Here is a 25,120-nt window from a genome sequence, read left to right on the forward strand (position 1 = left end):
ACCGCCAACGCCCTCCGCAACCTACACCTCCCAACGAAAAATACCCAATCCACCCTCTCCCACTCACTTTCTCTACGTTTACGCGGTTCGCTGCGTCCACACAGGCCCGACGCCCAGGAATACACCGAACTCAATCTCTTGTAATAGCATGGACGATCCAGGTCTAAGATGGCCTTATTGGAAGTTTGGGTACAAGAGAGATGATCTCTTCACCAAGCTGCACGACCAGTACAACACCACAGTGCAATACATATCCGACCCGGTTGCTTTCCAGCACGATGTCTTTGAACTCTCACACGAGGCATCCACTGCCAATGAATTCCACCAACTCATGGCCGCACGCAAGGAACACCGTCTCAACGAGCTCAACCGGTCGCTAGAGTCAGCATCTTTTGAGATCATCGCCAACCCAGCTCTTATTGGAACCGAACAGTGGCAGCATGCTGTCCAGCTCTTCCGCACCCGGAGTCTCGATTCGCTTGTTCGCTACTTTGCATCCTATCTACCTGAAGATCACCCATGGCACCACTCGGACACCTCTTCTGCATCGTCTCTCTCGGGGGACTCTGAGAGCGTCGATGACGAATCAACATCCCACTCAGAGAACACGATGTTCTTTGATGAGGATCTCGACTCAAAATTCGAATCATACCAGGATCCCTTTGAAGCCGATGAACAAAAACAAATGGGATCTGTTCCTGAAGCGACCGAGGCGTCTACAAAGTCAACCAATGCTGGACGAACCGATGAATACCCCTTCGAATTTGTCCTTACACCTTCTCGCACTCTCTCATTCTCTGACTCCGAACCTGATCTGTTCCACCTCAAGGACTCATGCCCATCACTGCATGACGACGATGCCTCGCAGACGTCTGCCTCAAGTGTGTCTGATATTTCGGAAACTCAGCACCAGAAAGAGCTTCTCGCGGAACAGGATATTGAGATCGTTAAGCATCACACTCAATACTTCTCAGAACCTCAAAGCCTCTCAAAGGATGATGTTTTGGAAGAATCTGAGACGCCCACCCCAAAACCCAGGGCCGACGCCGGCGAATGCTTCTTCTTGAAACCGAAGCCATCACCATTATCAGCGTCGGCACGAATCCCAGGTCGACGTGATACCTCACCCTTCCGAAATCACATTCTATCTAATGCCGCAACAGCATCGTTTGAGAATTCTACAACAACAGCAGCAACAACAACAACAACAGTCACTACTGTAAGTCGTCGGCAAATGGAACAACAGTACAGCCAGACACAATCGCCATCACCAGCTCGGTCGCGCCGTCGTGACTACAGCCCGATTGGCAAGGGCAGGAGCCACAGTGCTGCAGTCACTAGTGGTAGAGTGCAGAAGCTCTCTGATTCCATACGCTCAAGAAACAGGGGTAGAAGGAGTGAACTTTTATAGCTGTTGGAGGTGTTGGATGATGGGGGACGTAGTCTGGTTTGTGTGTTAAGGGAGAATCTCGTGATGCTTGGCATCCGTACCTACCTATTGGACGGCCTCAAACCGCTGCCCACTGTACATAAGTCACATATACCCCTTGCAATATGTTTTTTTAACATTCATTTTATATGCCATGACTTGTCAGGTCGTAAGTGCGATCAGGACTGTGGTGTATGTTTTGATTCAGCCATGTTGCCGTGCATTCATTTTGGACGGGTCAGTATACGCATTGACGTTTGATTGATACACTAACAGCTTGGATAGGCCTCACTGCTTTCGTTCATAGGCAACGTCGATATGCTTTAGATCTCACACAGTCAGTCAGCAGCTGATCTTCGTTACGTGGTAACCCCTCACTGGCCCCTGCGAAGCATGTGTGTGCCTTGTCACTTACCGCCACTGGTCCTGTTTGCACAAGGATCACGCATTTTAAGCCAACAGCAAGGCTTAACATAGAGTAACCCACCGTTGTTATTTGGCATTGTCTTTTCTCAGCTGTTGACTTGACAATTAATTATTTACGAAATTGTATGCAGGCCATCAGAACTAAATTTTGTCGTCTCGTCGCATCGCTTGGCAGTCCAAGTCGGCTGTTCTCATCGTTCTGCTCCAGCTATTTACAACAGTTAAGTGTCAAGCTGTGCTTCAGCTTCACGAATTGACGCCAACATGTCTCTAATTTTTTTGGAACCAGTCCCAACGAATGGTTTGTTCGAAGGATTTGCGTGCCCTGCGCTTTCTCGCTGGTGCGGCTTCTGACACTCATTGTTCTTCACTATGGGGAAATCACGCTCTTCCTGAGAGTGTTTTCAAGGATACAGCCAACTTGCTTTGCATACCTGATGATAATACTAATGACACAGAAGGAGTTATTGCTGAATGTGTTTAAATATCACAATGAGTACGAAATCTCAGCTCTTATTATGAATAGATTTATGCCATAATTTTATCTTGGAACATCTCTTGCTCTCTGAGGACTTCACAGTAGATAGTGCACTCACTCTAAGCAAACAGGTATCTCACCAGACCTGGATGATAGCAACGTGGGTAGCCAGCGCACACAACGCCCGCTCTTCGCCTATCCATATGAGTTCGGGCAGGCTCGTTGACTGATTGCTACCACCCCACGGTAGAGTATTATACAAATAGTATGTGCTCTGGGCCATTCCTAGCGTATAATAGTAGATGTGACGCGATGCAACGGTGCCGGCATTTGCATGCACCACTGCCTTGATTCCAAGTTCCATCAGCCCCGACTTGATTGGCCGGCAAATGTCCCAGCTATACCCCCTGTTAAGACTCTACGAGGCCTGGAATCACCAAATCCAAGTTTTTTAGAAATTGCACAACCAGAGGCAACGATGAAACGGTACCTGGGGCGGGTCGCTTTGGCATCTGGTATTCAATTCCGTATTGGTGCTAGTCTGGGGTTTACTGTGATGGGAAGAAGTGATCGAGATTTGCCATGTTTTTGCGTGGGAGAAATCAGGGGAGATGAGAACCATTGGGTTGTTTAGTGTCTTCTTGGCCCTGTTTTCTTACTTCCGTCTTTCTTTGAGCTTCATTTCCATAAACATTACGCTCTGAAATGGTGAGGTAAAGGAGTAATGCGTCGATTTCTTCTGGGTATACTGGCGCCAGCTGCGACGGCAGCTGCTGAAGCGCTGAGTTGCACCGCTGACAACTGCTTGAGCGGTGAGCTCCCTCTGTGCGCTCCTTCTGTCTGCCTTTGTGCCATTTTTCAATTGCTGACACTAACATGCTTCACTCCGCCCACCCACAGCTGTCGCAAGAGTTGAGGCGACAGCTTCGACGAGACACGACGGAACTGCGGATTGCGCTTCCTTCTTTCGAGGCACTGTAACCCCAGCGACAAGGTTCGTTTCGTCCACAGCCCTAAATCCGCCAGGTCGGTAGCGCAACGAGTCAGTGAGCTCGGGCGGCGTCTGTGCAGATCTACAGTAATAATAGATGGGTTCCAGAAGCAGCTGACAGTAGAATATCCAGAACCGAGTTCCACACTGTCACTGTCAGTATCACCTCGACAGTGACGAGCAACACGACATCAACCGTCGCAACTCAAACAGTGGCCACTGACGCACCCTTGCTGGAACGTGCGTCCGGAGACGAGCCGTGGAAGGTCTGGGCGTCGGAGCACGATGCGGTGGACAGGCTGCGAAAGCGCCAGTCGACGTCGACGACAGCTGAATTTCCGACAAAGACGCCCGCATACGCATCGCAATGTTCGTCCTCGGACGCGTACAAGTCGGCCTGCTCGTGTCTCGGGGTAAAATCGACCATCGTGACCGCCAGCACGCCGACGACGACTTCAACTGTGGTTATCACAGCGTTTAGGACTCGGACGAAAATTCTCAGTCATTTTGTCAACGCAACAAGGTTTGCCAACTCGACTGCAACAGCTGTCATAAAAAATTCAACCACATACGGCAGTTCAAAGCTTCTTGGCTTGGCTTCAAAGCTCGATTCCTTGACTAGTGGCAGCTCGACAGTTGAGCGCAGTATTGTCGCAACCGCAACTGCAGTGGGCCAAGCAAATGGTACCACCGTTGCCAGTCGGAATGGGACCCTGGTGGGATCGATCCAAACAGACAGTGCCACTGCTGTGAAGATGAGCAGCCAGCCAAGCATCAGTGTTCTTCCCAAAGGAACTGGCTCGAAGGCCCCTCATGTGGTAGAAGAGGCCGTTCCCACCACCAAGCCTGCCCCTGTTCCTTTTCCATTGTACAACATCACCGGGTCAAGCGCGTCAAATTCATCACTGGGGGCTTCGTCCTTGAACTCAACGGTGAATAATTTTCGCAACAACACTAGTTTTAACAACGGTACATCGCCAGCAAGGTTGCCGTTTGGATCCTTGCCAACCAGCGTGAGGTTTGGCTCCAACAATACCGCATTGAACGTGACGCACTTTGACGTCAACGCCACTAGAGCCAACGCCAACGCAACATCTGTCAGGGCCCCATTTGCCTTTCTCAACGCCACCGGAACCTCAACCGCGCGCTTCTCAAACACGACGGACCCGGCACGCTGGCGAAACAGCACTATCCCGCGCTTCACCAACACTTCAACGTCAACCACAGCTACCATTGACAAAACCTGCGGAGAAACCTCGACGCCATTTGCGATCAAGGTGGCTCAGGACGGCGGCACAATTAATGATTGGTTCCTACGACTATCTGGTAACTCAATCGTCTTCACCAGCCAGTCCTCTCGGTCTTCCAGGTTTGCAGTCGGGGGCTCGGGTCGGTTGTGCGCCGTCGGGTCCAAAGGGCCTCTGGACAATGCCATAGTGGCGGTGGTAGAGAACAAGACCGACATGGCGACGAGCCCACTCTGGTTTGTCGATGGAGGTCTGGTGGCCAACCTCACCGATCGAGGATATGCAGAGCTGAACTGCACCAGCGGTGAGGGCACATTGTCGTGTGTTTACAACGATATGAGGAACTGGCTTGGGTGCGGCCTTCAGCTGGGTCTTTCTACCAGCGAAGGCGGAGATTTTGAGGGCATCAAGTGCCAAGGGGTAAGCCTGATGACTAAAGAACCTTGTGGTACGGATAGGAGAGGAAACTCAAACATGACAAGACTTCCGGGGACTCAGTCGAATGAGGCAGCTGTTGCGACTGCTTTGCCGATCACCGTGGGGCTGCCGACCACTTACTCTCAGATTAGGTAGCGGAGCCATGTTGTACCCGTACGCGTTGTGCACTTTTTTTTGAAGCGCAACAGGATACAGTGATCAACTCAAAAGAGAGAAGGGGAAAAGAAATGGAAAAAAAAAAGAAAAAAAAAAAAAAAAAAAACACAATTCAAACTTGAGTCTCCAGTTCATTCATCATTTGTCGCTGCATTTCAATTACTACCTGACGAAAGCACCGCCACCACTTGCTCCAACCTGGTTACCTGTCATCCAGCCGCTTTCCGGCAAGCATACAACCCCAACAATGCCCGCAACCTCCTCCAAATAACCGGGCCGCCCTCCTATACTCTGCGCCAGATCCAGTACTTCTGGGCTGTCGGCGTCGGGCCGAGCCTTGGCAAGCGGTGTCAGCGTGTTGAAAGGACGAAGAGCCTCGCGCGGCTCGTCCGGCAAGCCAGAGTAGAGCCCCGTGTCCATAGGTCCCGGCGAGACGGTGTTAACAGTGGCCCTCTCAGCCAGCTCGCGGGCCCAGACGCGCGTCATGGCCTCGATGGCGCCCTTTGTGCCGGCGTAGGCCGTCTGCCACCACACGCCCCACGTGGTGGTGGCGCTGGAGATGTTGACGATGCGGCCAGAGCGGTCGTTGGGCAGGTACGGGATAGCGGCTTTGACGAGCAGCGCCGGCGCCCGGCAGTTGACGTCAAACGTCGTCTGGAACAGGTCCAGGTCCAGCTGCTCCAGACCCTGCGCGTTTACAACGGCGGCGTTGTTGATGATGATGTCGATCTGAAATTTGCCCGTTGCGGGGTCGGTGAAGTGCGCCTTGGCGGCGTCGACAATCTTTTGTGCAGAGTCGACCCGGCTCAGATCTGCGAGCACGGCGAGCGCCTTGACGCCGTACTGGACCTCGAAACGCTTTGCTAGGGCTTCGGCCTTGGGCGTGGACCCTTCGGTGGCATAGTTGATGACCACATTGGCACCACGACTTGCAAAGTGCTCGGCCACGACGGCGCCGAAGCCTGAAGTTTGAGGCTTAGTATCATTGCTTGAGCAGGAAGTGGACAAAACTAGACGGACTGTTAAGTAACGTACTGCGGGAGGCGCCGGTGACGATGGCAAGCTTGCCTTCAAAGACTCTGAAAGGTGCCATTCTCGATGGGGTTGATCTAGGGGTTAAGGAGGGTTATGATGGGAGTAATACTTGCACTGTCAGTGCCTTGAATTGCATGTGATATTGAGAATAACAAGATGAATAATGATCTGCCCTCCACCACAGAGGAAAACACCCCCTTTTCTATGGTTTCTCACCTTAGGCTCTCACCGAACTGCGCCCCCTCTTTCAAACCGCACTCGGCAGACGACAGATCCTCCCTCCCTTGTCCCGTGCGCGGCGGGGATCCTCGCTGCTACTGCTACTCATGTGTCTCGCGGCACTACGGAGTGGACCACGGCACTGGGAAAATCTTCTTCGGAGGGGGTGCCCACCGAATATTTTGGGGTGGTCCCGACGTCTGTTCGCCGATCTCAATCCCAGGGATCCAATGACCGGGTAGCGTTCCGTGAGCCGAGTCCACCAGCGCCAACTTTTTTCTCGAGACGACATTTCCACAATGCAGTTTCAACATTCTAGCGTCCATCAAAATTCCCTCGGGCCAACTTGTGGACTTGGCAGTTTGCATGGATTAGTCTACTGCAAATGACTCGTGGATGAAAAGAGTATGCGAGTTGTTTACCTATAGTATATCGTCTAACTACAAATGTCGAGAACCGATCAGTGATTGACTCGTAAATCATGGCTAGATAATTCTAGGATGTGAGTTAAACATAAAGATAGAGAACTGATGTTGGATGGCGACCATAAAACTCTCCCGACAGTCGATCCTGATCACACAGCCCCTCAACTTCAATGTCCCCATATATTACACATATTATTACTCAAGATTAACATCATCCGTATACTCTACCCTGTCACAACAAGATCGAGTATTCAAAATTCGGGAGGTATGAAAACCCAGCCAACGGCCACCGACTGTGTGGATACCAGGCAGGAGCAATCAGCTTAACAAGGAATCGATCGTCACCGCGTTATGGACCGAAGAATGGATCTCTGATCTCGGTCCGGCGGGAGGCTACAAAGTCTAATACCCGTCGCAACGGGAAGCGGGCAGGGGGCGGGACATGGTGTTTGCAGTCCTGCAACTGCTAAAAACGGTGTGCAAATCTCGTCAGAGAAAGACTCCGAAAAAAAAAAGAGACGGTCTAGACCAATTTGAGGATGTATTCATTTACGTACTGAGCCAGTAAGATGAGTAGAATGCGGGATGACGATTGTTTCATATTCAGTGGGCAAATCAGGAGGAATGGATTTTTTCATATTCACTGTGAACTAGGGGTTTTTTTTTTTTTTTTTTTTTTCTTTTTTTACCGGGGGCCCTCTCTACTGTAAGTACAAGTCTATACTGCACTATGTCTGGGTATGTAACCCCATTTTAAAGACTGGTTCAGGTCTCCTTTTTTGCCTTTCTGAACCCTTTTCTCTGATTTTCCTCACGGGGGGCTGCATATATCCAGCGATCAAGCCCCATTTCTACCCGGCTTCTTTGCTTTTCCCTCTCTAGGACAACGGATGTGCTCGACAAATTCCGGACCTTTGAAAACGCTTGAAGTGGCATTCAGGCAAAAATGGGGTCTGCAACATCAAAGGAGATGGCGGCAGCGGTCCTGATACCGTTGCCGTTCGCTCTCATCAGCATGCTCCTCCGGTTTTGGATCAGAGCACGAAAGAATACCTGGGGACCGGATGACTGGGCCATGGTAGCTACTGTGGTAAGTTTACACACTCACTCATCCTCTGAGAAATGATGTTCTTGACAGCAGAGCGCTTAGCTGACAAGAAACAGCCTGTCTGGCTGGTAACTACGATTTCTACAATAGTCATGGCTTGGAGCGGAGTCGGGCAGCAAGACGACACTCTGACATCGGAGCAGATGGCAAATTCTTATATGGTGAGTACCCGTATGCTTTTGATTCTCTTGCACGTACCTTGGCTTTCTAGGTTTACGTGAGTCGATGATACTGACCACACACATAGTGGTTCTACATCTTCCAGGAATCCTGGTGCTTTGTCCTAGTCACTCTGAAATGGTCCATCGGCTTCACTCTCCTCAGAATCGCCGGCGGGAAACGTTGGGTGACAATCCTCATCTACTCGTGCCTGGTGCTGGTAACCATCTGCACCGGCGGCACCGGCATGTTTCTCTTTTTCGGATGTGACCCTGTCCAGTAGGCCTCTTCTCTCCCCTCCTCTGCCCAGCTCCGATTTGTGATCAGGTTTGCTAAAAGACCCTTTTTGGCCACCAGGAAAAACTGGTACCCGGAGCTGCCTGGAACTTGCCACCCCCGCGAGATCCAAACGGCGCTGTCCTTCCTCGTTGCGGCCGTTTCCATCTTCACAGACTGGGTCTTTGCAATCTTGCCCGCAGTGCTGATCTGGAAGCTTCAGATGCCCAGCCGCGTCAAGATGTCTGTGATTGGCCTTCTCGGGCTTGGTTTCTTGTCAGTACCACTCAGCTACCCCCCTGAAAACATGATATGCTGTATGATTTATGAAGAGCTTGAATCAAAGGCAGCAGCAAAAAAAACAAGACGAGACATGACTGACCTTTTTTGATACTTTCATACTCTCTAGCGCATCCATCGCCCCCATCGTGCGACTACGATACCTCCTCCTCATGAACGACGCGACCCGATTCGTCCAGAACCTCGGCATAATCCTCGCCTGGGCCATCGCCGAGGTCGGCGTCGGCCTGCTGGTCGCCAACCTGCCCGCCTGCCGACCGCTGCTCGAACGCGCCCTGTCCCGCCTCACATCGTTCACCGGCTCCAAGGGAAAGACGCTGGGGCCGACGAACGACCCCGAGACCGCGCGCAAGGCCAGCTACCTCGAGCTCGGGGAGCAGCCGGGCACGCACGGCGGAGGCGGAAAGAAGGGCGCCAACAGCAGGGCGGTCGGCACGGAGACGGGGACTTCAAACTATGGCGTCGAGACGCGCATCTACGGCAGGGATGACACTCGCGGCCAGAGCATCGAGAGCTTGGGGGCGGACCAGGAGAGCATGAGGCGCATCGTGGCCAAGAGCAGCTCTGGGGCGATTAGGGTCCAGACCAAGTTTGGGTTTGAGGTCGAGAACGACCGCATGGGTGGGTTTTGAGGGTTGATGGTTGTGTTAGTTGGCGGCTGTGGGTTTGTTGGACGGGGTGAAGGGTTGGAATCTTGTGTAAAAATAAAATAGCTCATGTTTAGTTCACGTGCTGAGACTACCAAAAAGATGATGAAATGTTTGCAAGCCTTTATTGGGCTGCTGGATATTACCGTATTGGAAAAGAGAAGAAAAAGAAAACAAGTAATTAATAAATATGTACAAGCATTGGTATAATATGCCAAAGATGCCGACCGCTATTCGCCCAAAGAAAAGAAAATGCAACCCAACAATTCTTTTTTATCGCTTGTTTCCCGTAAGAAAATCACTACACTGCCCATCTCTTTGCTTATTCTGCTTCAATCAGCATGGTAGCCAGTCTCCATCCTGCTCACTGGACCATACGCCGGCCGCCAAAGAGCCGAAAAAGACGCCGCCGAGGACAGATATGCAGTAGCCAATGTTCATCGTCATGACTGCGAGCATACTAGAGATAAGAAGAAAGGGTTCAAGTCAGTGTCCCGCTCCAGAAAAAAAAGAACTTAAAACCAGGGATAGGAGGCTGGATCCGGGAAGGAGTACTTACAGCAAATAACCCAGCGCAGCCACCAAGACGTCGTAGAGCGCCCTCTCCACCGTCGCCAGCCAGGAAACGCCGGCCTTCCGGACCTGGTGGTGTTCTGCCGACGTCGCCTTTGCATACGAGGCGGGTCGCCACCGCCTGGTCTCGACGACCGACTTGAGGGCCAGCATGATGCGGGTAAAGGTGCCGAGGACGATGAGGAAGATGCAGGTCCCCGCGTACTGGCCCGGGCTGATCGGTTGCCACCCCGATAGGTACAAAGGCGTTGTTGTTGATGCCTGGAAGACCATCATCTTGAAGTATATATAATTAGATGGTGCGGTGAAAATTTGTTACTTGACTATCGTGGGGGTGTCGCTGTTGGAATAATATGAACCAAAGGTTTCGTGGCTCCTCAAAACAGAATAAGCGCCGATTGCGAGAAAGACGCTCTGGCTGTTGACTGCTGATTTGCCTCTGTGATGCTGAGTCAAACGATCGCAAAAAAAAGAAAAAAAAAAAGAAAAAAAAAGGACAGATCTTTGTTCTACGAGTTGTCCGTAGCGTGACTCTTGGAAAGGCTCAAGATTCTTTGTGTGAATCACGGATACCGAGACACAGGGAGAAAAGCGATCATCTGGCGGTTGACAAGTCGAGGTGCTTTTTCTTTGTCTACCAAAAGATGAACGTCTTCGTATGCAGGCCAGGAGATTGTCAAGGTGAGCTGCATTGATGTGTCAATAGGGAGGGAGCAAAAAGGTTGGAACGGGAAGGGAAACTTAAATTTAATTATCTCTTGGCCTCGGCGGCATACATTCCTATCATTCTCATGTCCCTACTTAGTCCAGCCGACCTAGCGGCTTTTGGGAATTCCTAAATTACCTGCATGGTAGTCCGGTCGAGTAAGCTCTCGTCTACTGGGTTGGTGGCTGTAAAAAGATTATTGCAAATCACTATAAAAGCCTGACTTATGGGCAAAAATAAAAACAGTTCGTTGTTTACTGTGCAGGTGTTCTGGATAGAGACCCGCCCCTTGGCATTCGGCAATGCCAGCAATGGGGCTGTGAATCTGTCAGTCAGTACCAATGCATTGGTATGCTGCAACGCCTACTATATAAATTGCTGCGTATCTATATTTAGGGGGGGAGATCCCAAGATTGTCTTTATGCTCCCTTGTCAAGTTAAATGCCATCCAGGATGTGTTATGGGCCAACCCTGGGTGAGCGAGTAATGCAAAGTGCGTAATGCCGGGGAATTTGGGGTGCTGGGAATAGCTTCACTATGGGTCTTGACCTTTTTTTCCGTCTTTTCTCTCGGAGCTAGCTACAGTGAAAGATGAGACAGCTTTTTTTTTTGTACGATGAGCATGAGGAGTTGAGGTAACTTTGAGACATTTGAAGATTTTGACGATGAGGATGAGTTGGAACAAAAGACGGGATGTGCAATTATAGCTAAGAGTGGAAAGAAAATACAATGAAAAAGCCAAGAGAATATGGTAAACTCCCCCAAGATTACATGCAGTTAGTTAACAATAATACAAAGTAAAAAGATCCCCCAAACTCCTCCGCCATTTCATGATACCATCGGTGCGTCTCATCAAATCCTCATCCCAAACCCCGACTTCTTTTTTTTTTCCCCCCAAAAGAAAATCAGTCGGCATACGAAACTAGGTGGCTGACCAGGTGCCAATCGGCACCGGCGTTCTGCCTCCAGCAAGAGTGGACCAAGGCGTCGACCTGCTCGGGACCCTTCTTGGTCTGACGGAAGAGGGCGATGCGGTAGAGGTTGGTCACGGCCATGAGCCCAGCCTCGACGACCTGCTTGTCGTCGCCAATCTTGAAGCCGGCCCACCTCTCGCTGCGCTTGAGCTGCTTCATGATGTCCTCCTTGCTCTCCATCATGTCGTCGGTGCCGAAGCTGACGGGGTTGAGCATGACGCAGTCGTCGGCGATGTACTCGCCCGCGGACCGCGGATCGTCGCAGATTGCCCGCCAAAGCAGCGTCTCCATGTTGAGGGCGTCTGCGTGGTTGCGCCGGCTGATGGTGTTGAGGGGCTTCTTCTTGGGCTCGTCGTCCTGGTCCGACGACGACTGCGACGCCGAGCGTCCTCCTCCGTTGGTGAGGCCTAGCATGGTGGGCATTTTTGCGGGGGTTTTTTTTTTTGTTTGGTGAAGTGGATATTATATTTTTATTTTTTGTTGCCTTGTTCGTGGTGGTATTCGACCAGGTTCAGGTCGTATAAATTGCGAGTAAGATGGAGATGGCGTACCACGATCTTGGTTGGTTTGGAATTTAGTTGCAGTAGGCTGGCTTTTTGGATGGTAAAGACTAAAATTTGACAAAAGTCGCTCGACAAAAATCGTGGCGGGCACTAGAGCTATTTAAAAAGTTGACAATGACAAATTCGCTCTCCAGTCAGTAGGAACTTGCAAGTATAATGGCATTTATTCTATCTTGGTCTCATCGCATCGCATCCCGTCATTTCGCCTGTATTTCGTCACTCGAGTCTCAAAAACAGGAATCTCCCACCAGCGCTTTTCAGGGAGCTTGCCCCACTGACGTCAACTTTTCTGCTGATGGCCCAGCGCCGATCACTGGAGACGGGACGAGCCCCTATGAAGTTGCCGATTGGCTGACAGGGCTGAAGAAAGACGCAACCTGCCATTTGCCCGTGCGGCCATGTTCTAGACCTGGGGGTCTTTTTATGTTTTGTTTTTTTGTTTGTGGGGGTTCCCGCCAAGGCATCTCGTCATGAGGATTCCGAATGTTAGTACAAGTCTCTTTCGGGTCTTTGAATGCGGGTTTCGCCTCACGTCACAATGGCAAGGAAGCTCAGGTTTGGGAGGGGACCCTGGAATTCCCGACCCAAGTGAATGATGCAGTAACAACCCGGAAACTGGGCTGCACACATGAGCCACCACCAAACCTGAATGAAGTCAGCAGACTTTGGCGGGGTTGGTTGTTCCAGAGCTCCCAGATTGGTCGTGCTTATGGTGTGTTCTTGAAGCGCGAAAGCATTCATTCAGCTTCGAGTGTGAACCAAGCTGGCATCACTGGCCCCTCGCCAAGGACATGAGCGACGTTATTTGATTGATGCATCTTCGACGATCGGTTGCAACGAGCTTTGGGCGCATCCTGTTAACTCTCGCTGTTGGCATAAATATTTTAGGCCGATGCAGTGAGGGTTGCTCGGATTGATTTGATCGTGATAGTCCTGGATCACCAATCTGGTTACTGAAATTGGGAATTGACGGTGAATCATTCAAATAAAACCACGTTAGTATCATGCGAAACTACCTAGATCATGGCGGTCCGGGCTCGCGAGGAAAGATGCAGGGGTGTTTCCTCTTGGCCCCCAAGGGCCCGAGCCTCCGACTTGTCCAGTGAGGAGCCTGTATCCTGTATCCATTCGTTACATTCTACACTAATTGCCTACGATGCAGATAGAAGAACAAGTATCGGTGGTGTGGGAAAACGATACCGGTAATCACGATTATGGTAAGGCTGTTTCTATCAGCTGGTAGCACAAAATACCCCTGCCATATACCTGCCATCCGTTGCCATTGAAAAACACCAACTCCAAATTTCTAACCCTTCCAGTTATTTCCTACCTTCCCCGCTTCCTCAATGAAAATCAAGTCATCTGTCGTAGATCCAATTGTTATTGTCAAATCCAGACTGCCAGCCCGGAGTTCATTAATACGGCAGCCCTGAAACCATTCCCGACCACAACAGTATTCTTGGATATTTGAGTCAAGAGCGCCAGGACAGCGTGAAAATGACCGACTCAATCAATACACCACCGACCTCTCGTGATGGTAGCAGCAACTGCCAGCCAATCAACTTTTCACAGTAAGTCACATATCAGTCCGACGCCGGAGTCGTACTCTGCTTCCAAGATAAACAGTTTTATCACAGATGACACATATGGCACCCTCCTCGACAATCACGGGGGCTCTAGATACTCCTTGGCGCAACATCTCAGCTATCCCATAACCCGCAACCTATTTTGAACGAGCTCCGAAAGGGCCACAACATACAGCCCCGGGCCTGTGGGAACCTCTGACTTTTTGCACCTTTGAAAAGGATGGCAGACATTGCGGCAAAGAATTCGAAGAGCGCAAGAAACTTGGGTAAGTGCAAAAAGATGGGCACCTCTATGGTTAAGTGATCGATATCATAGTTCTCACGATCGCGCAGAAAACATAGCAATTGACATACAAGACTGCAGGCGTGCCACATTTGCGACAAGTTCTTTGTAAGCCTGCAGGAGGTGCAGCGGCGTATCGATTGTATTCACAGCCGCTCTATTGACAGGCCCAAGTTCCCATGTCCCGATCCTTTGCAAACCCGTGTTTTAACACGAGCAGACTACATAATCAAGTATAGAAACAGGTTCCATCTTCAGGGACAAGAATGGATTTTTTCTAGGCTAGGGTGCTCTCAACAAAGCTCAATTAGGGATTTTCGACCGAGGAACGAGTTCGTTATCAGGAAGTTTTTTTTTTTTTTTTTTTTTGAAACAAAAAATAACCTTGTAGCACATTCAAATAGTTCAGATTCCTTTCTAATTTCCTAGATTTTCTATAATTGTTGTTACTTGAATACGTTATTTCATTTTGGATATTAATATACTCGACCTTAAATAAATATTTATTGGGGACATTGCTATTAACGTTTTTTTTACTTTGTACATGAAACGGTTGGATCACTCGGGGGACGTAATATACATATATTTCCTTTTCTTAGATGAAGATCTTTTCCTAGTTGAAGATCTGGTACCCATTCGGACACTACGGGTGGTGGGCGTTTTGAGAGTTGGACATGAGATTGGAGGGTATTCTGCAGTTAAAGCAGGGTACAATTAGAACGCCGAGTCAAGCTTTACGGGCGCGATTAATGCCCAACTGGGGAGAATAGTATAATTAAATTATTATGACGGTTTCAAGGGAAAGACGTATTTACAGTTGTGGGGATTCCCCAGTCTGAATCTGCCCAAGGCGGTAACCGTGGTTGAGGAGCTTAACCACATAACCAAGGTAGATTACCCCGTGCCGGATTCTAACATGGAAACTATAAAGATGAGTCTAGTTGGTCTCAAAAGTGCGCTGAATTATTTCTTTTCCCCATCCACGTTTCGATTAATCACTTGTTACCTCTGCTTTTCGGTTTCTGTTCTTTCGTTTTCCCTTTTCTCTCGTCTATTAATCTGCCTTCCTTTTCTGTTCCCCTCTTAAACATCATACGCCAGCTAAAATGAAGCTTTCAATCCTAGCCACGGCCCTCGCGATCGCAGCCTCGGGCGCCCAGGCCCTGGCCATCAGCCGCGAGGTAGATTCGAAGCTTGCGGCCCGCTCCATGAACGACCTCGATGCGCGAGAAGACAGCAACCCTGTTCTCGTGGCCCGTGGAATTCATCCTAGGTTTTTGGGAGAAGATTCTGCTTACACCAGACCGACGGGAATTCGTCAAAAGTGTTCAGCCGTTGCGTCAAGGCTCAGCCGAGTGGCACACTCGTGCGGGAATCCTTTCTCACGATTTTCACGTAAAACAAACGGACAGTCCTACACTTATGGCAATACTGCAAACTATCAAGGCCAGCCGTACAGTGACCCCGTGGGGACCCAACAATACTCGGCGCATCAGCAGGGCTATTCGCAGCAGGGATATCATTAGCAGGGCTATTCGCAGCCGGGATATCATCAGCAGGGCTATTCGCAGCCGGGATATCATCAGCAGGGCTATTAGCAGCCGGGCTATCAGCAGCAGAGATATTAGCACTCGGGCTTTCATAGCAGAGCCATCAGCAGCAGAGCCAGCAGAAACCCGGTTCTCATAATATATTTGCAGCCTCAGACATACGACGTCTGACTATCTCAGAATTGGTGCTCTTACGGGTGCGGTCCAGACTTAAATACGACCTAATGTACATTTACGTTCCCTGTTTGACGGAAGGGGGGTGTGTGGGATGAGGGCACGCCACAATCTCGAAATCATACCATCTCTTTTAGGACGGATTCGATCCCATAGCCGTCTTTATACATTAATACACAAGTTGCTAAACTTTATAAGAATTTCAATTTCAATTTCACTATTCAATCAATCCTATAAACGCTTGTTTTAGATCAGGATTGTAACTTCTATTTGACAATCACGGCGCCTTGTTTTGTATGAGGGCAGTAGCAGGATGACAAATGTTATAGTTATATGAATGGATTAAGTCTTAAATCATGACTGGTAATTAGGGTGCATATTCCGAATTCCTTCTGTTATAGGTATTTTCAAAAGCACCGAGCTCTATGCAGTCGCAACTGAAAACGAAGTACGACAAACAGAAACAGTCCGGCTTAAAGTCAAAAGTTCCCTGAGGAACAGTAAAACTTTACCACGTAGATCGGAGCTTGACTAATCCCCCCATCAAAAAAAAAGAAAAAAAAAGGTTCATATATTAAGTCTTCCAATGCGCATGACACGCCGGAATTCTATTTAAAGAATAAAGGACTTCTTATGAAGAACATTCGGGGATGCCGAGCAAATAACCCTTTCTTTGCCAGCTCCTTCCCTGGGTCTAGTTTAATTCCATTTATAGTTCACTACGTGAACTCTGGCTTGACGTTTGGAATACATCAATGGTCCTTCTAAGACAGATTGTCACTCATCATCATCCTCCTTTGATTATGTTTCCTTCTACCCATATCCAACTGCGAGCCCCAAAGCCTTGCGTTTGAATATTTATTCTCTACCTGCCTTACAGTGTCATTATTCTGAACTCTTTTTTATAACATCAGTTTTGTTTTTGAGTTGGTTTAATCCGGGTTATTCAATACAACCATGCGTTGCCAAAACCTTTACGCCGTCATCACTGCCACTCTGGCATTTGCCCCAACTGTATTCGCTGTGCACGGATACTCTGGCACTTCACCAGGCTGGGATTGCAAATACTCAGTGTTTGAGAATAAGGAGTACGATCCCAGCCAGGGAGACATCACCGAAGGCAATTATGAATATATTGCAGGTGGCTCCATTAAGAAGAATGAGGCGAGATCGTTCAAAGGAGTGAGTGTTATTTTTGATGATAATTGCGACCCGCATTGGAATTCGAAGAAAATACTGGTTTTGAAGGGTTTTCATTCAGAAGAGGAAATTCAACACAAGAAATGGAACGCCAAAGACCCGGCAGTAAAGGCCTGCGTTTGTGGAGAGGGTAGAATGTGTCAACACTGTCATAGCAACCACGTTTGGGACCAAGCCAATCGAGGGCATTAAATAGGAATTGGCGGAATATGATCGGGATGATACAAGAACATGACGCGAAATCAGATCCGAATTAAATACAAATGTAAACAAACTTTGCTTGCGTGTGGCAAAATGAGGATTGTGGCTTTTCAGGTTGTTAGATTAGAAGCTTTTTTTTTATCCCAAAAGAACGCTATACCATAGGGTGAAGTGAGGAAGGGAAATGCCGCTAAGCCGGGAGCGGGATTTCCGATGGAACTGTTTTACTGCCCTAGAACAATGTAATTATCATTTTTTTAAACCTTCTCAGCTGAACACGTAAGTGTAATATGCACTACTAAACACCAGAATCGGTCAATCGGGCGGGAATCTCAGCTGGAGACGTCCTATTCTTGCCTGGCGCGTGAGCAATAGACTGCCGCTAAGAAATGTCGGGCCCTGTTGTAGTGAAACGTAGTGTGGCTCGGTAAGTGGCGCCATTGGCTAGGTGATAGACATTGACACTTGCCAACAGATTGATTAATGAGCTTGAAAGAAGTCAGCGCTTTAGCTGAAATTTAAATATTGGCTGTGTTGCGAGCTGAAAGAGCAAATTGGTTGCAACTCTGTGCTTTGCATCATTGCGACACCTGACGTGTGAATCAATGCTTGGGTATATATCATTTGATTTGTTTGCAACAAATGAAGTCATCGTGACTTTTGCAGTCATTTTTCCACCTATAAATCAAAAGCTTCTCGCCCTATGAGCAAAGTGTAAGAACTCGAAATTGGACAGCAACGATATCATCCTTCAGCTCTCTGTTGAATCTTACTGCGGCAAAGGCTCTCTCCATCATGTCTCTCGCCGGTCTTTTAAGCTTCGTCGAGAGCCTCGACCCCCGTGGAGAGCTACGAGGAATATCATACAGCCTGACAAACAACTTCCAGCTGGGCTATACCGATGAAGCATTCAGCCCCTTCCAGTGTATCCCATATGGAACCTGGGAGAATTACGACCAGCCCCAGTCCCCGATCCCCAGCGTTTTGGAGCAGGCCTTTTCCGAGACCATTGTGCAGGGCCACCAGATCGACGGCCAACTAGACACGAGGTACTCCTTCATAGATATTCTGCAGCTACAGCAGCCCTATCCGCTCTTCTTCACCGAGCCGCTGCTCGAGGGGCCAGACAAGGGTAAGAGTCTGGTCGAGGTCTTGGCCGACACGGTCAACTCGATAGATCCGGACGTCACGCCGGTGATTCGATATGTCGTCGGGAACCCGACCCCTCCGCCGACTGGTCCGTCACCGGCCGAATATGTGCAGGCCTTTTGGCCGCAGGCCAATAACCAGTCGATCTTTACCCATCCAAAGGCCCTGCTGTATGTTGGGTCTTTCAACCCAGATATTGAGTAAGTGGAACAAAGTCCTTCATGAGATTTCAGTCGACGGTTAACTAAGTGTTTGCTTACCAATTTCTGAACACTAGACTGGCTCAAGACCTTGGGCAGGTAGTAGACCGATGGATCAAGGCATTGGTCGCCGATGTAGATGGTGGAGAAACGATATATAAAGCGATCTCAAACGTAGCAAACACCATAATCACCGATTCCGTCGGGGGACCCATCCCCCCAGTTACGTGGAATCACGCCAAGATCGTCGCCGTGAACGGGAGGGCTCTTCTCACCGGGGGTGGCAACTACTTTGACCTGTACGCGTCCGGGCAGGACAGCCTCATTGACAACGATATTACAGTCCTTGGGGATGCCGCCGTCACTGCGCACAACTACGCAGACTATCTTTGGGGGTAAGTAGCTCATCCTCGACCGAACAGCGGCAAAAGAACCCCCCCACAAATACAAAAATATTTGCTAAACTACGAGGTTCCCATCAACAGATACTTAAACAGCAATCACCAAGGCTACGACAACGCTTCACAAGCGTGGTCAACCCTTCTCTCCAACCCGGCCCCCGAGGGAGGCATACCCCTCGCCCAGGACCCGGCACCCATGTTCCCTACCGACACGCCTGGGCTCACGGGCGACGTACCGGTGCTGGCGCTGAGCAAAATCGGCAATTTCAACCCGGCGGGCGCAATCGAGTACCCGGCGCAGGTCCTGACGGCGATCAGGGACATCTTGTACCAGCTCGTATGGGCCGAGAAGCCCACTTGGCTTCCGTTCATCGTCGAACTCACCAGCGACAAGAGGCTCGAATCCACCTTTGAGGATGTCGGCGTCAGCCCGGCGAGCTGGGCCAGCCGGGCGGCGCGGGCTCAGGTTGTCTCGCAGGCTCAGGACTATGTTTTCCTCTCGCAGGCGATGCTGGTCAACTGGGTGCTGGTTCCGGTGACGTCTTGGCAGAAGCTTGTGGCGCAGATCAACAGCGATATGGATATCAACTGGGACGGGAAGATCTGGCCGTTTGGTGAGTTGCTTTCCGCCGAGAGATGTCTTCTAAACTTGATGTCCTGACAGCTAACACGCCGAAAAAAAACAGACCTTCTCATCTCCATAGCCAAAGCAATCACAACCATAGAGCACAACCACAAAGGTGACCCGGACCCCTCCAAAGCCGTCTACATCATGGTCAGTCAGTTTGCCAGCCCCACGGACCCGGGACCAGAGGGATACCAGGACACAACGACCATCGCGGACCTGACGAGCCGCGTGACCGCGATTCTGAAAGAGGTCGGAAGGTTCTCGGATGACGAAGCAGCCGATGTCATGGCTCGTCGGTTCCTCGTCAAGCGCAGCGTGCTCGCACCGCCGCCCGGGTCGGACGAGTCGGCCGAGCCGCAGGTCAAGAAGCTGCACACAAAGGTGGTGGATGTGGACGGGAAGCTGCTATACTTTGGGTCGGACAACGCATACCCGCAGTGGAACGAGCAGTTTGGGGTGTGGATCGAGGATGCGGACAGGATCAAGGCGTGGGAGGATGGCTTCTTTTGGGGGTTTTGGCAGAGGGCTATTAATTCGACCCAGTGATTTTGTTGCGATAGAATATTAGAAATAGATAAATTTCCTACTTTATGTATGTATTTAATATGAAGCCAATTTCCATTTGCACATTTTTTGCGCGCACTCCGGGAAAAGGATGTCGGATCGGGGAGGAGATGGACGGGCTGGAAGAGACCCGATAGCCGGATATTGACCCCGCATTCTGCATCTTGGTCGGAAAAGAGCTATCTTCAGGTATCCACCTGTCTTTTTTGCTCCTCTCTTATCTAATTTCCACTGGATCGTACATATTCCAATTTCCCGTCAAGACTAGCCGGTCGTATACATATACCGCAGCTTTTACGAGCGAGTAACCGCAACGGCAGCAGAAACTTACTTCTGTCCAGTTAGTTACGAACCAGCTAGGCTGTCAACTAGTTGAATCTCTCAGATAGTGAAAGAAAATGACCACATACAGCGACATTTCCAAGCCGCCCGCGGCGTTGCCAACTTCAAATCTCAAAAGCATCGGCCCCGGTGTGTCCTTACTAGCCCCACTGAGTCGCCGAGGACACGGTCCCGGGGTTATTCTGCTGGTGCCGGACCATGAGAACCAATTAACAATTTCCCAGGGCGTTCCTTCGCTATTGGTGAAATGGGCCGAGGAGGGGTATGCTGTCGTCGAGATACAGCGGAAGGCCCTCGAGGGGGATTCAGCCGCTGCCGTGTCATTGGCCGTTGATGGACTGGCCGGGTGTGAAGAATGCCAGCCCAAGGAAAAAATTGGTGTCGTTGGTACGGTTCCTTGGCCGTCCACTTGCGCTTCATGACTGCAAAAAAACAATATCAAGCTCGCAAAACTCTTGAAGAAAGCATCGCTGACTATTTGATATCCAGCATATGACCCTCACGCCTGGAGCATATCTGCTGATTCCATCAACAAACTCCCATCCCTAACAGCAGTAGCAATCTACACCGACGTAACCCAGGCACAGTCACTCCCTACAACATCAGTCCCTACAATCCACCATGTCGCCGGCAAGTCCACCACGCCTCCGGTCCGCTCTGAAGCCCTCACTGCATACCACTACCCCGGTACCACAAGTCACGCCTTTGCTACACCTTTTCAGCCAGCTTTTAGCTACACGACTGAGGCACTCTCTCACACACGCAACCTGACTTTACTCAAGCGGCACATGGGCGGCCCCAACTTCGACCTCGAGCAGATCTGGGATGAACACTGCCACTACGAGTTTGTAGACAGGTCGGCTGAGCACACTATGAGCACCATGGTGCAGGAGCCGTATGTCAATCACGTGCCTGTGGTATGTTGCATCAAGATCATAGCATAGCCCCTTTACCCCTAATCAATTCTTTACTCAATATCCATGTTACACCTCTCATTAACAGCCCCCAAAAATGAAAAGCTCACCGGCGGCGTAGGTCGAGAACCCCTGACGAGCTTCTACCGCTCGCACTTCATCTTCAGCAACGCCTCCGACGCCGAGCTGGAGCTGGTCAGCCGCTCCGTGGCCATTGACCGAGTTATCGATGAGTTCATCTTCAAATGTACTCACAACCTTGAGATAGACTGGCTGTATGTTTTTTTTATTCTGTTCTACTTTGTCCTTCTCGTTGATATTCCATCAAATCCCATTTTTGTTTCAACAGAGAGCTCACAACAACTTCACAAACGCAGAGTCCCCGGTATCCCACCCACTGGGAAGACGCTAGAAATCCCATTCACCGCCGTAGTCAACATCCGTGGTGATAGGCTATTCCATGAGCACATATCCTGGGACCAGGGCACTGTGCTCCGCCAGCTCGGTCTGATGCCCGAGTACCTCCCCTTCCCCTACCCGATGCCTGACGGCCGGATCCCCGAGCCGGGGAAGCGGTTCGAGTACCGAGTGCCGGTGGCGGGGGTGGAAACGGCCAACAAGATGAGGGATCGGAATTCGGTGTCGTCAAATGGGATGTTTGAATTCAAAATTCGTGAAGTGTAGAGCAGAAAGGCTGTACTTTACTTGGGCTAGTCCACTTCACACGAATCGTATTGAAAACTGATATTTCACTAACCGGTGTTTCAAGGTACTTTTGATTCATCTAGAACTGTCTATCATTTGATCATGGTCTCATTCGGTCGAGTTAAATGCTCCGTGCTCACCCCAACAACTAGTCGGTTCTATAGCCTCCATCGCCTCTGCCATAATCTCCACTCCGCACTTTGCCGCCCTTATCGTCTGGGCCTCGACGCTATCGTCCCTAGTGGCAATGAACTCGTTGAAAACTAGGATTTCCATTTCATGCGTCGCAACGACCGGCCGGCTATTCGGAAATCTGAAACCTCCAACCATCAACGGTCAGCATCTCGGTAGTTTTCAGGGTCACTTTGCTGCCGAAGAAAACACTCACCGCGCGCTGCAAGACTCCCTCTGCCCCAGCAGCCTTCCTCCATAGTCCCCCCGTCTCGCCTGGTCCTTGAGAGTGGCCATCTGTCTGGCGATGCGACCGACGCTGGACTCGATGGTCCGCGCGCCTCCCGGGACCAGGCGGTCGAAAAGCGCGAGCCCGGGGAACTGCGCGACGTTCTCGACCTGGCTGGACCGCGCGTACGCGTCGGGAACGGCGCTGTCGTTGGCGTATGCGTTGAGCCAGATTTGGTTCGCTGGTCGGGGTGTTTGTTTTTTTGTTCAAGTGCAGCTTGTCAGCTTTTTCTCGCGCTTACTTTGGAAAGGAACAACGGTTCCCGTTGCGTTTTGATTCTATACTCACCCGCAAGCTGTCCCTGGACCGCATATCCGGACCCAAAGTCGACCGTGTGCGCCACCTCGTGCAGGTATACGCCAACCGACTCGACCTGGTTGAAGAAGACGAGCTGATTGCCGAGTGCGTAGGCGTGTGTGCTTTTGTCGGGCACGAAAAGCGCCTCCTTGGTGAACTGCCTCATCCTGACTGGGACCTGGCCGAAGCGCAGCGCAAAGGTTTCGATGGAGGTCTTGCTATCTGGGTGTCGGCAGAGAAGCCAAGGGATGCTGCACTGTTTTTTTTTCGAAGAAAGAGATTCGAATGAATCAATGATAAAAAATTTAGATTGCCTTTGCTTTGATTATATTTACTCAACAAGGAAGGGGACATATAGTCAACAGTAAAGACTACTTACGTCGCCATAGAGCACCTCGTATGTCGTAATGACCTCTGGGTCTAGACCTTCCCGGCCGGCGAGGTCCTTACAGCCCTGTGATATAACCCCCCTCGGCCACTGCTTGATGCGATAGCCTGGATTTCGCAGCCTCTTTTGCAGCTGTGGCCAGAAGGCGTCGAGGCTGTTGCGCAGAGCCGGCTTTGAGAGCTGGGCTTGCGCGATCGCGATGGTTGCGACAATAGCGCAGATCAAGTAAAAGAACCGTGCCATCTCGCTGTACGTGACAAATTTCACCGTTTCTGGAGCTTTTTTGAGGTTGTAGCAGTCAGGAAGATCTGCACGATGGTGGTTTGCAATGACTCGATTGGAACAAGATACGTGATTGAATCCCATCCCTGAGAGCCCAAAAACCGCCGATCAGGCAGGTGCTCATCTTTATATCAAGCTCGACTCTACCGTGGAAGTTCACCTTGAACATTTTGGACAACAGGTCAGACAGACAGCTGGTTGTGAGACAAGAGCTGGTTATTTAGGTTGTGACGCTAAAGAAAAGATATGTTTGTCTGGCCAGACAAAAGAAATACCTGAAGGCGGGGAAATATTGTTCCCAACTTCCTGATGGACGAATATGATGTTGCGTGCGAGGTTGGGGTAATGAAGATTGCTTTTTCCACACGGCCACAGGACGTATCACGGTTGCATGGTCACCTATTTAAGTTGCTTCTTTGGTAAACATAGACATGAATGCGTGGTAAGAAGCTAGAACGCATTGCTTCTGCTCAAGTCTAAATTACTTTTTATACGGTAGTCAAACCCCTCGTGCTCGAGACATGATAGCAAAAGCAACAACCAGCTAGGAGGCTGGTAAACTAGCCAGGCCATGGCAATGTTCTCTGTCCAGGCTCAGATCAAATGCGTCCAGCGCTGGGTTGATTGGCTGGATCAATGATAAAGGTTTCGGACATAAAGAGGGCTATAAATACCATATTTGAGGGGGCTGGCGATATATTGCTCTAAATCTATCTGTTCGGCTCGTTGAGCCAGTCCTTGTCCCCTAGAACGGGTGTAAAATAACTGAATATACACTTCGGTGAGGTTCATTCCAGAGTTTCCCCGTCAATATTACAAGATTCATCGGTGCCGAGCTTCTCATTTCTGAGGCCAGCTCCCAGGGAGGGGCTTTCGGAAGCAACAAACAAAACAATCATGGGATAAGAAGCTGACTTGCAAAACAGTTGCAAATCCCACTGTTCTCACTCTTCAAAATTTCCAATCCTTACGGTCGACTCCATGCACCATTTGCAGCGAATCTCCCCAAAAACATAGGCCGCTACGCGACAATGGCTAGGTTTGTTAATCTAAATTGAAACCGAGATCTTGTGTCAATAAATCTCTCCAGTGTAATTTATATTTAAGCTCGATTATCTTGAGCCTTAATCATGCAAGATCGAAATAAGCTTGGTTAGACAACTGGGCCAGAAACGCAAGCACAACGGCTACAGAAGTCAGAGACAAGAAAGGGGAGGAATCCCCGGAGCTATGAGCACCAAAAAGTTGCACAACTTGATTTGGGGAGTAGTAGGTGCTCCTACATGTGTTAATATTTATAAACTCTCTGATTGCTATGAGATGTCCCTTCTTCTCTTTCCTTGTTCAAGCATGAGCCGCATTTTATATCAGCGCACAGCATAAAGCTTCTCTTTTTCTTTCTTTTTGTGGGTCAGATTATGAGGCCGGTGTTCTAGTCAGTTGAGAGTCCAAGTATCTGATTGAAGAGACGCTTTAAATTATTCCACAACTCAAAGGGTCCAAGAACTCTTGAGAACTCTATGCTTAACGTCTTGTTTGCTGTTCTCGTCTTTTCGGGGCAGAATCCCAAGGTGTTCGAATCTCGTGTATTTTCCAAGGTGCCGAGTCTGACGACATATGATCCTTTTTAACTCCCAGGTCATCCA

At 49.9% G+C, this 25,120-nt stretch overlaps 12 protein-coding genes across 12 annotated transcripts; 8 read left to right on the plus strand and 4 right to left on the minus strand.

Annotated features, from left to right (window-relative positions):
- Positions 1–148: 148 nt before the first annotated feature.
- Positions 149–1,411, plus strand: PgNI_07183 (uncharacterized protein; the record flags this gene model as incomplete). Its single annotated transcript, XM_031127198.1, has 1 exon — positions 149–1,411. One exon carries the CDS (start codon positions 149–151, stop codon positions 1,409–1,411), a length of 1,263 nt encoding a protein of 420 aa, XP_030981412.1.
- A 63-nt stretch (positions 1,412–1,474) lies between these two features.
- PgNI_07184 (uncharacterized protein) lies at positions 1,475–5,238 on the plus strand (the record flags this gene model as incomplete). Its single annotated transcript, XM_031127199.1, has 4 exons — positions 1,475–1,598; positions 3,053–3,145; positions 3,234–3,327; positions 3,458–5,238. The coding sequence occupies 4 exons, from the start codon at positions 1,475–1,477 to the stop codon at positions 5,142–5,144; spliced, it is 1,998 nt and encodes a 665-aa protein (XP_030981417.1). The 3' UTR covers positions 5,145–5,238.
- An 89-nt stretch (positions 5,239–5,327) lies between these two features.
- Positions 5,328–6,258, minus strand: PgNI_07185 (uncharacterized protein; the record flags this gene model as incomplete). Its single annotated transcript, XM_031127200.1, has 2 exons — positions 5,328–6,127; positions 6,201–6,258. The coding sequence occupies 2 exons, from the start codon at positions 6,256–6,258 to the stop codon at positions 5,328–5,330; spliced, it is 858 nt and encodes a 285-aa protein (XP_030980842.1).
- A 1,532-nt stretch (positions 6,259–7,790) lies between these two features.
- On the plus strand, positions 7,791–9,319 carry PgNI_07186 (uncharacterized protein; the record flags this gene model as incomplete). The annotated part of the gene is made up of 5 exons (XM_031127201.1): positions 7,791–7,934; positions 8,009–8,113; positions 8,200–8,390; positions 8,469–8,663; positions 8,797–9,319. The coding sequence occupies 5 exons, from the start codon at positions 7,791–7,793 to the stop codon at positions 9,317–9,319; spliced, it is 1,158 nt and encodes a 385-aa protein (XP_030981416.1).
- A 160-nt stretch (positions 9,320–9,479) lies between these two features.
- On the minus strand, positions 9,480–10,183 carry PgNI_07187 (uncharacterized protein; the record flags this gene model as incomplete). Its single annotated transcript, XM_031127202.1, has 2 exons — positions 9,480–9,794; positions 9,894–10,183. The coding sequence occupies 2 exons, from the start codon at positions 10,181–10,183 to the stop codon at positions 9,671–9,673; spliced, it is 414 nt and encodes a 137-aa protein (XP_030981415.1). The 3' UTR covers positions 9,480–9,670.
- Positions 10,184–11,518: 1,335 nt separating this feature from the next.
- PgNI_07188 (uncharacterized protein) lies at positions 11,519–12,010 on the minus strand (the record flags this gene model as incomplete). Its single annotated transcript, XM_031127203.1, has 1 exon — positions 11,519–12,010. The coding sequence occupies one exon, from the start codon at positions 12,008–12,010 to the stop codon at positions 11,519–11,521; it is 492 nt and encodes a 163-aa protein (XP_030981419.1).
- A 1,637-nt stretch (positions 12,011–13,647) lies between these two features.
- PgNI_07189 (uncharacterized protein) lies at positions 13,648–13,882 on the plus strand (the record flags this gene model as incomplete). Its single annotated transcript, XM_031127204.1, is given in 2 exon segments — positions 13,648–13,721; positions 13,738–13,882. 2 exon segments carry the CDS (start codon positions 13,648–13,650, stop codon positions 13,880–13,882), a joined length of 219 nt encoding a protein of 72 aa, XP_030981418.1.
- A 1,243-nt stretch (positions 13,883–15,125) lies between these two features.
- Positions 15,126–15,708, plus strand: PgNI_07190 (uncharacterized protein; the record flags this gene model as incomplete). Its single annotated transcript, XM_031127205.1, has 2 exons — positions 15,126–15,385; positions 15,432–15,708. The coding sequence occupies 2 exons, from the start codon at positions 15,126–15,128 to the stop codon at positions 15,706–15,708; spliced, it is 537 nt and encodes a 178-aa protein (XP_030980777.1).
- Positions 15,709–16,700: 992 nt separating this feature from the next.
- Positions 16,701–17,052, plus strand: PgNI_07191 (uncharacterized protein; the record flags this gene model as incomplete). Its single annotated transcript, XM_031127206.1, has 2 exons — positions 16,701–16,925; positions 17,005–17,052. The coding sequence occupies 2 exons, from the start codon at positions 16,701–16,703 to the stop codon at positions 17,050–17,052; spliced, it is 273 nt and encodes a 90-aa protein (XP_030980778.1).
- Positions 17,053–17,939: 887 nt separating this feature from the next.
- Positions 17,940–20,068, plus strand: PgNI_07192 (uncharacterized protein; the record flags this gene model as incomplete). Its single annotated transcript, XM_031127207.1, has 4 exons — positions 17,940–18,493; positions 18,571–18,888; positions 18,979–19,508; positions 19,581–20,068. 4 exons carry the CDS (start codon positions 17,940–17,942, stop codon positions 20,066–20,068), a joined length of 1,890 nt encoding a protein of 629 aa, XP_030980779.1.
- Positions 20,069–20,350: 282 nt separating this feature from the next.
- Positions 20,351–22,066, plus strand: PgNI_07193 (uncharacterized protein). Its single transcript, XM_031127208.1, has 4 exons — positions 20,351–20,815; positions 20,918–21,345; positions 21,448–21,617; positions 21,720–22,066. The coding sequence occupies exons 1-4, from the start codon at positions 20,485–20,487 to the stop codon at positions 22,024–22,026; spliced, it is 1,236 nt and encodes a 411-aa protein (XP_030980780.1). The 5' UTR covers positions 20,351–20,484; the 3' UTR covers positions 22,027–22,066.
- Positions 22,067–22,155: 89 nt separating this feature from the next.
- On the minus strand, positions 22,156–23,435 carry PgNI_07194 (uncharacterized protein; the record flags this gene model as incomplete). The annotated part of the gene is made up of 4 exons (XM_031127209.1): positions 22,156–22,360; positions 22,436–22,688; positions 22,796–23,060; positions 23,184–23,435. The coding sequence occupies 4 exons, from the start codon at positions 23,433–23,435 to the stop codon at positions 22,156–22,158; spliced, it is 975 nt and encodes a 324-aa protein (XP_030980773.1).
- Positions 23,436–25,120: the final 1,685 nt, after the last annotated feature.

Source organism: Pyricularia grisea (genome assembly GCF_004355905.1).
Source record: "Pyricularia grisea strain NI907 chromosome Unknown Pyricularia_grisea_NI907_Scaffold_4, whole genome shotgun sequence".
Lineage (NCBI taxonomy): Eukaryota > Fungi > Ascomycota > Sordariomycetes > Magnaporthales > Pyriculariaceae > Pyricularia > Pyricularia grisea.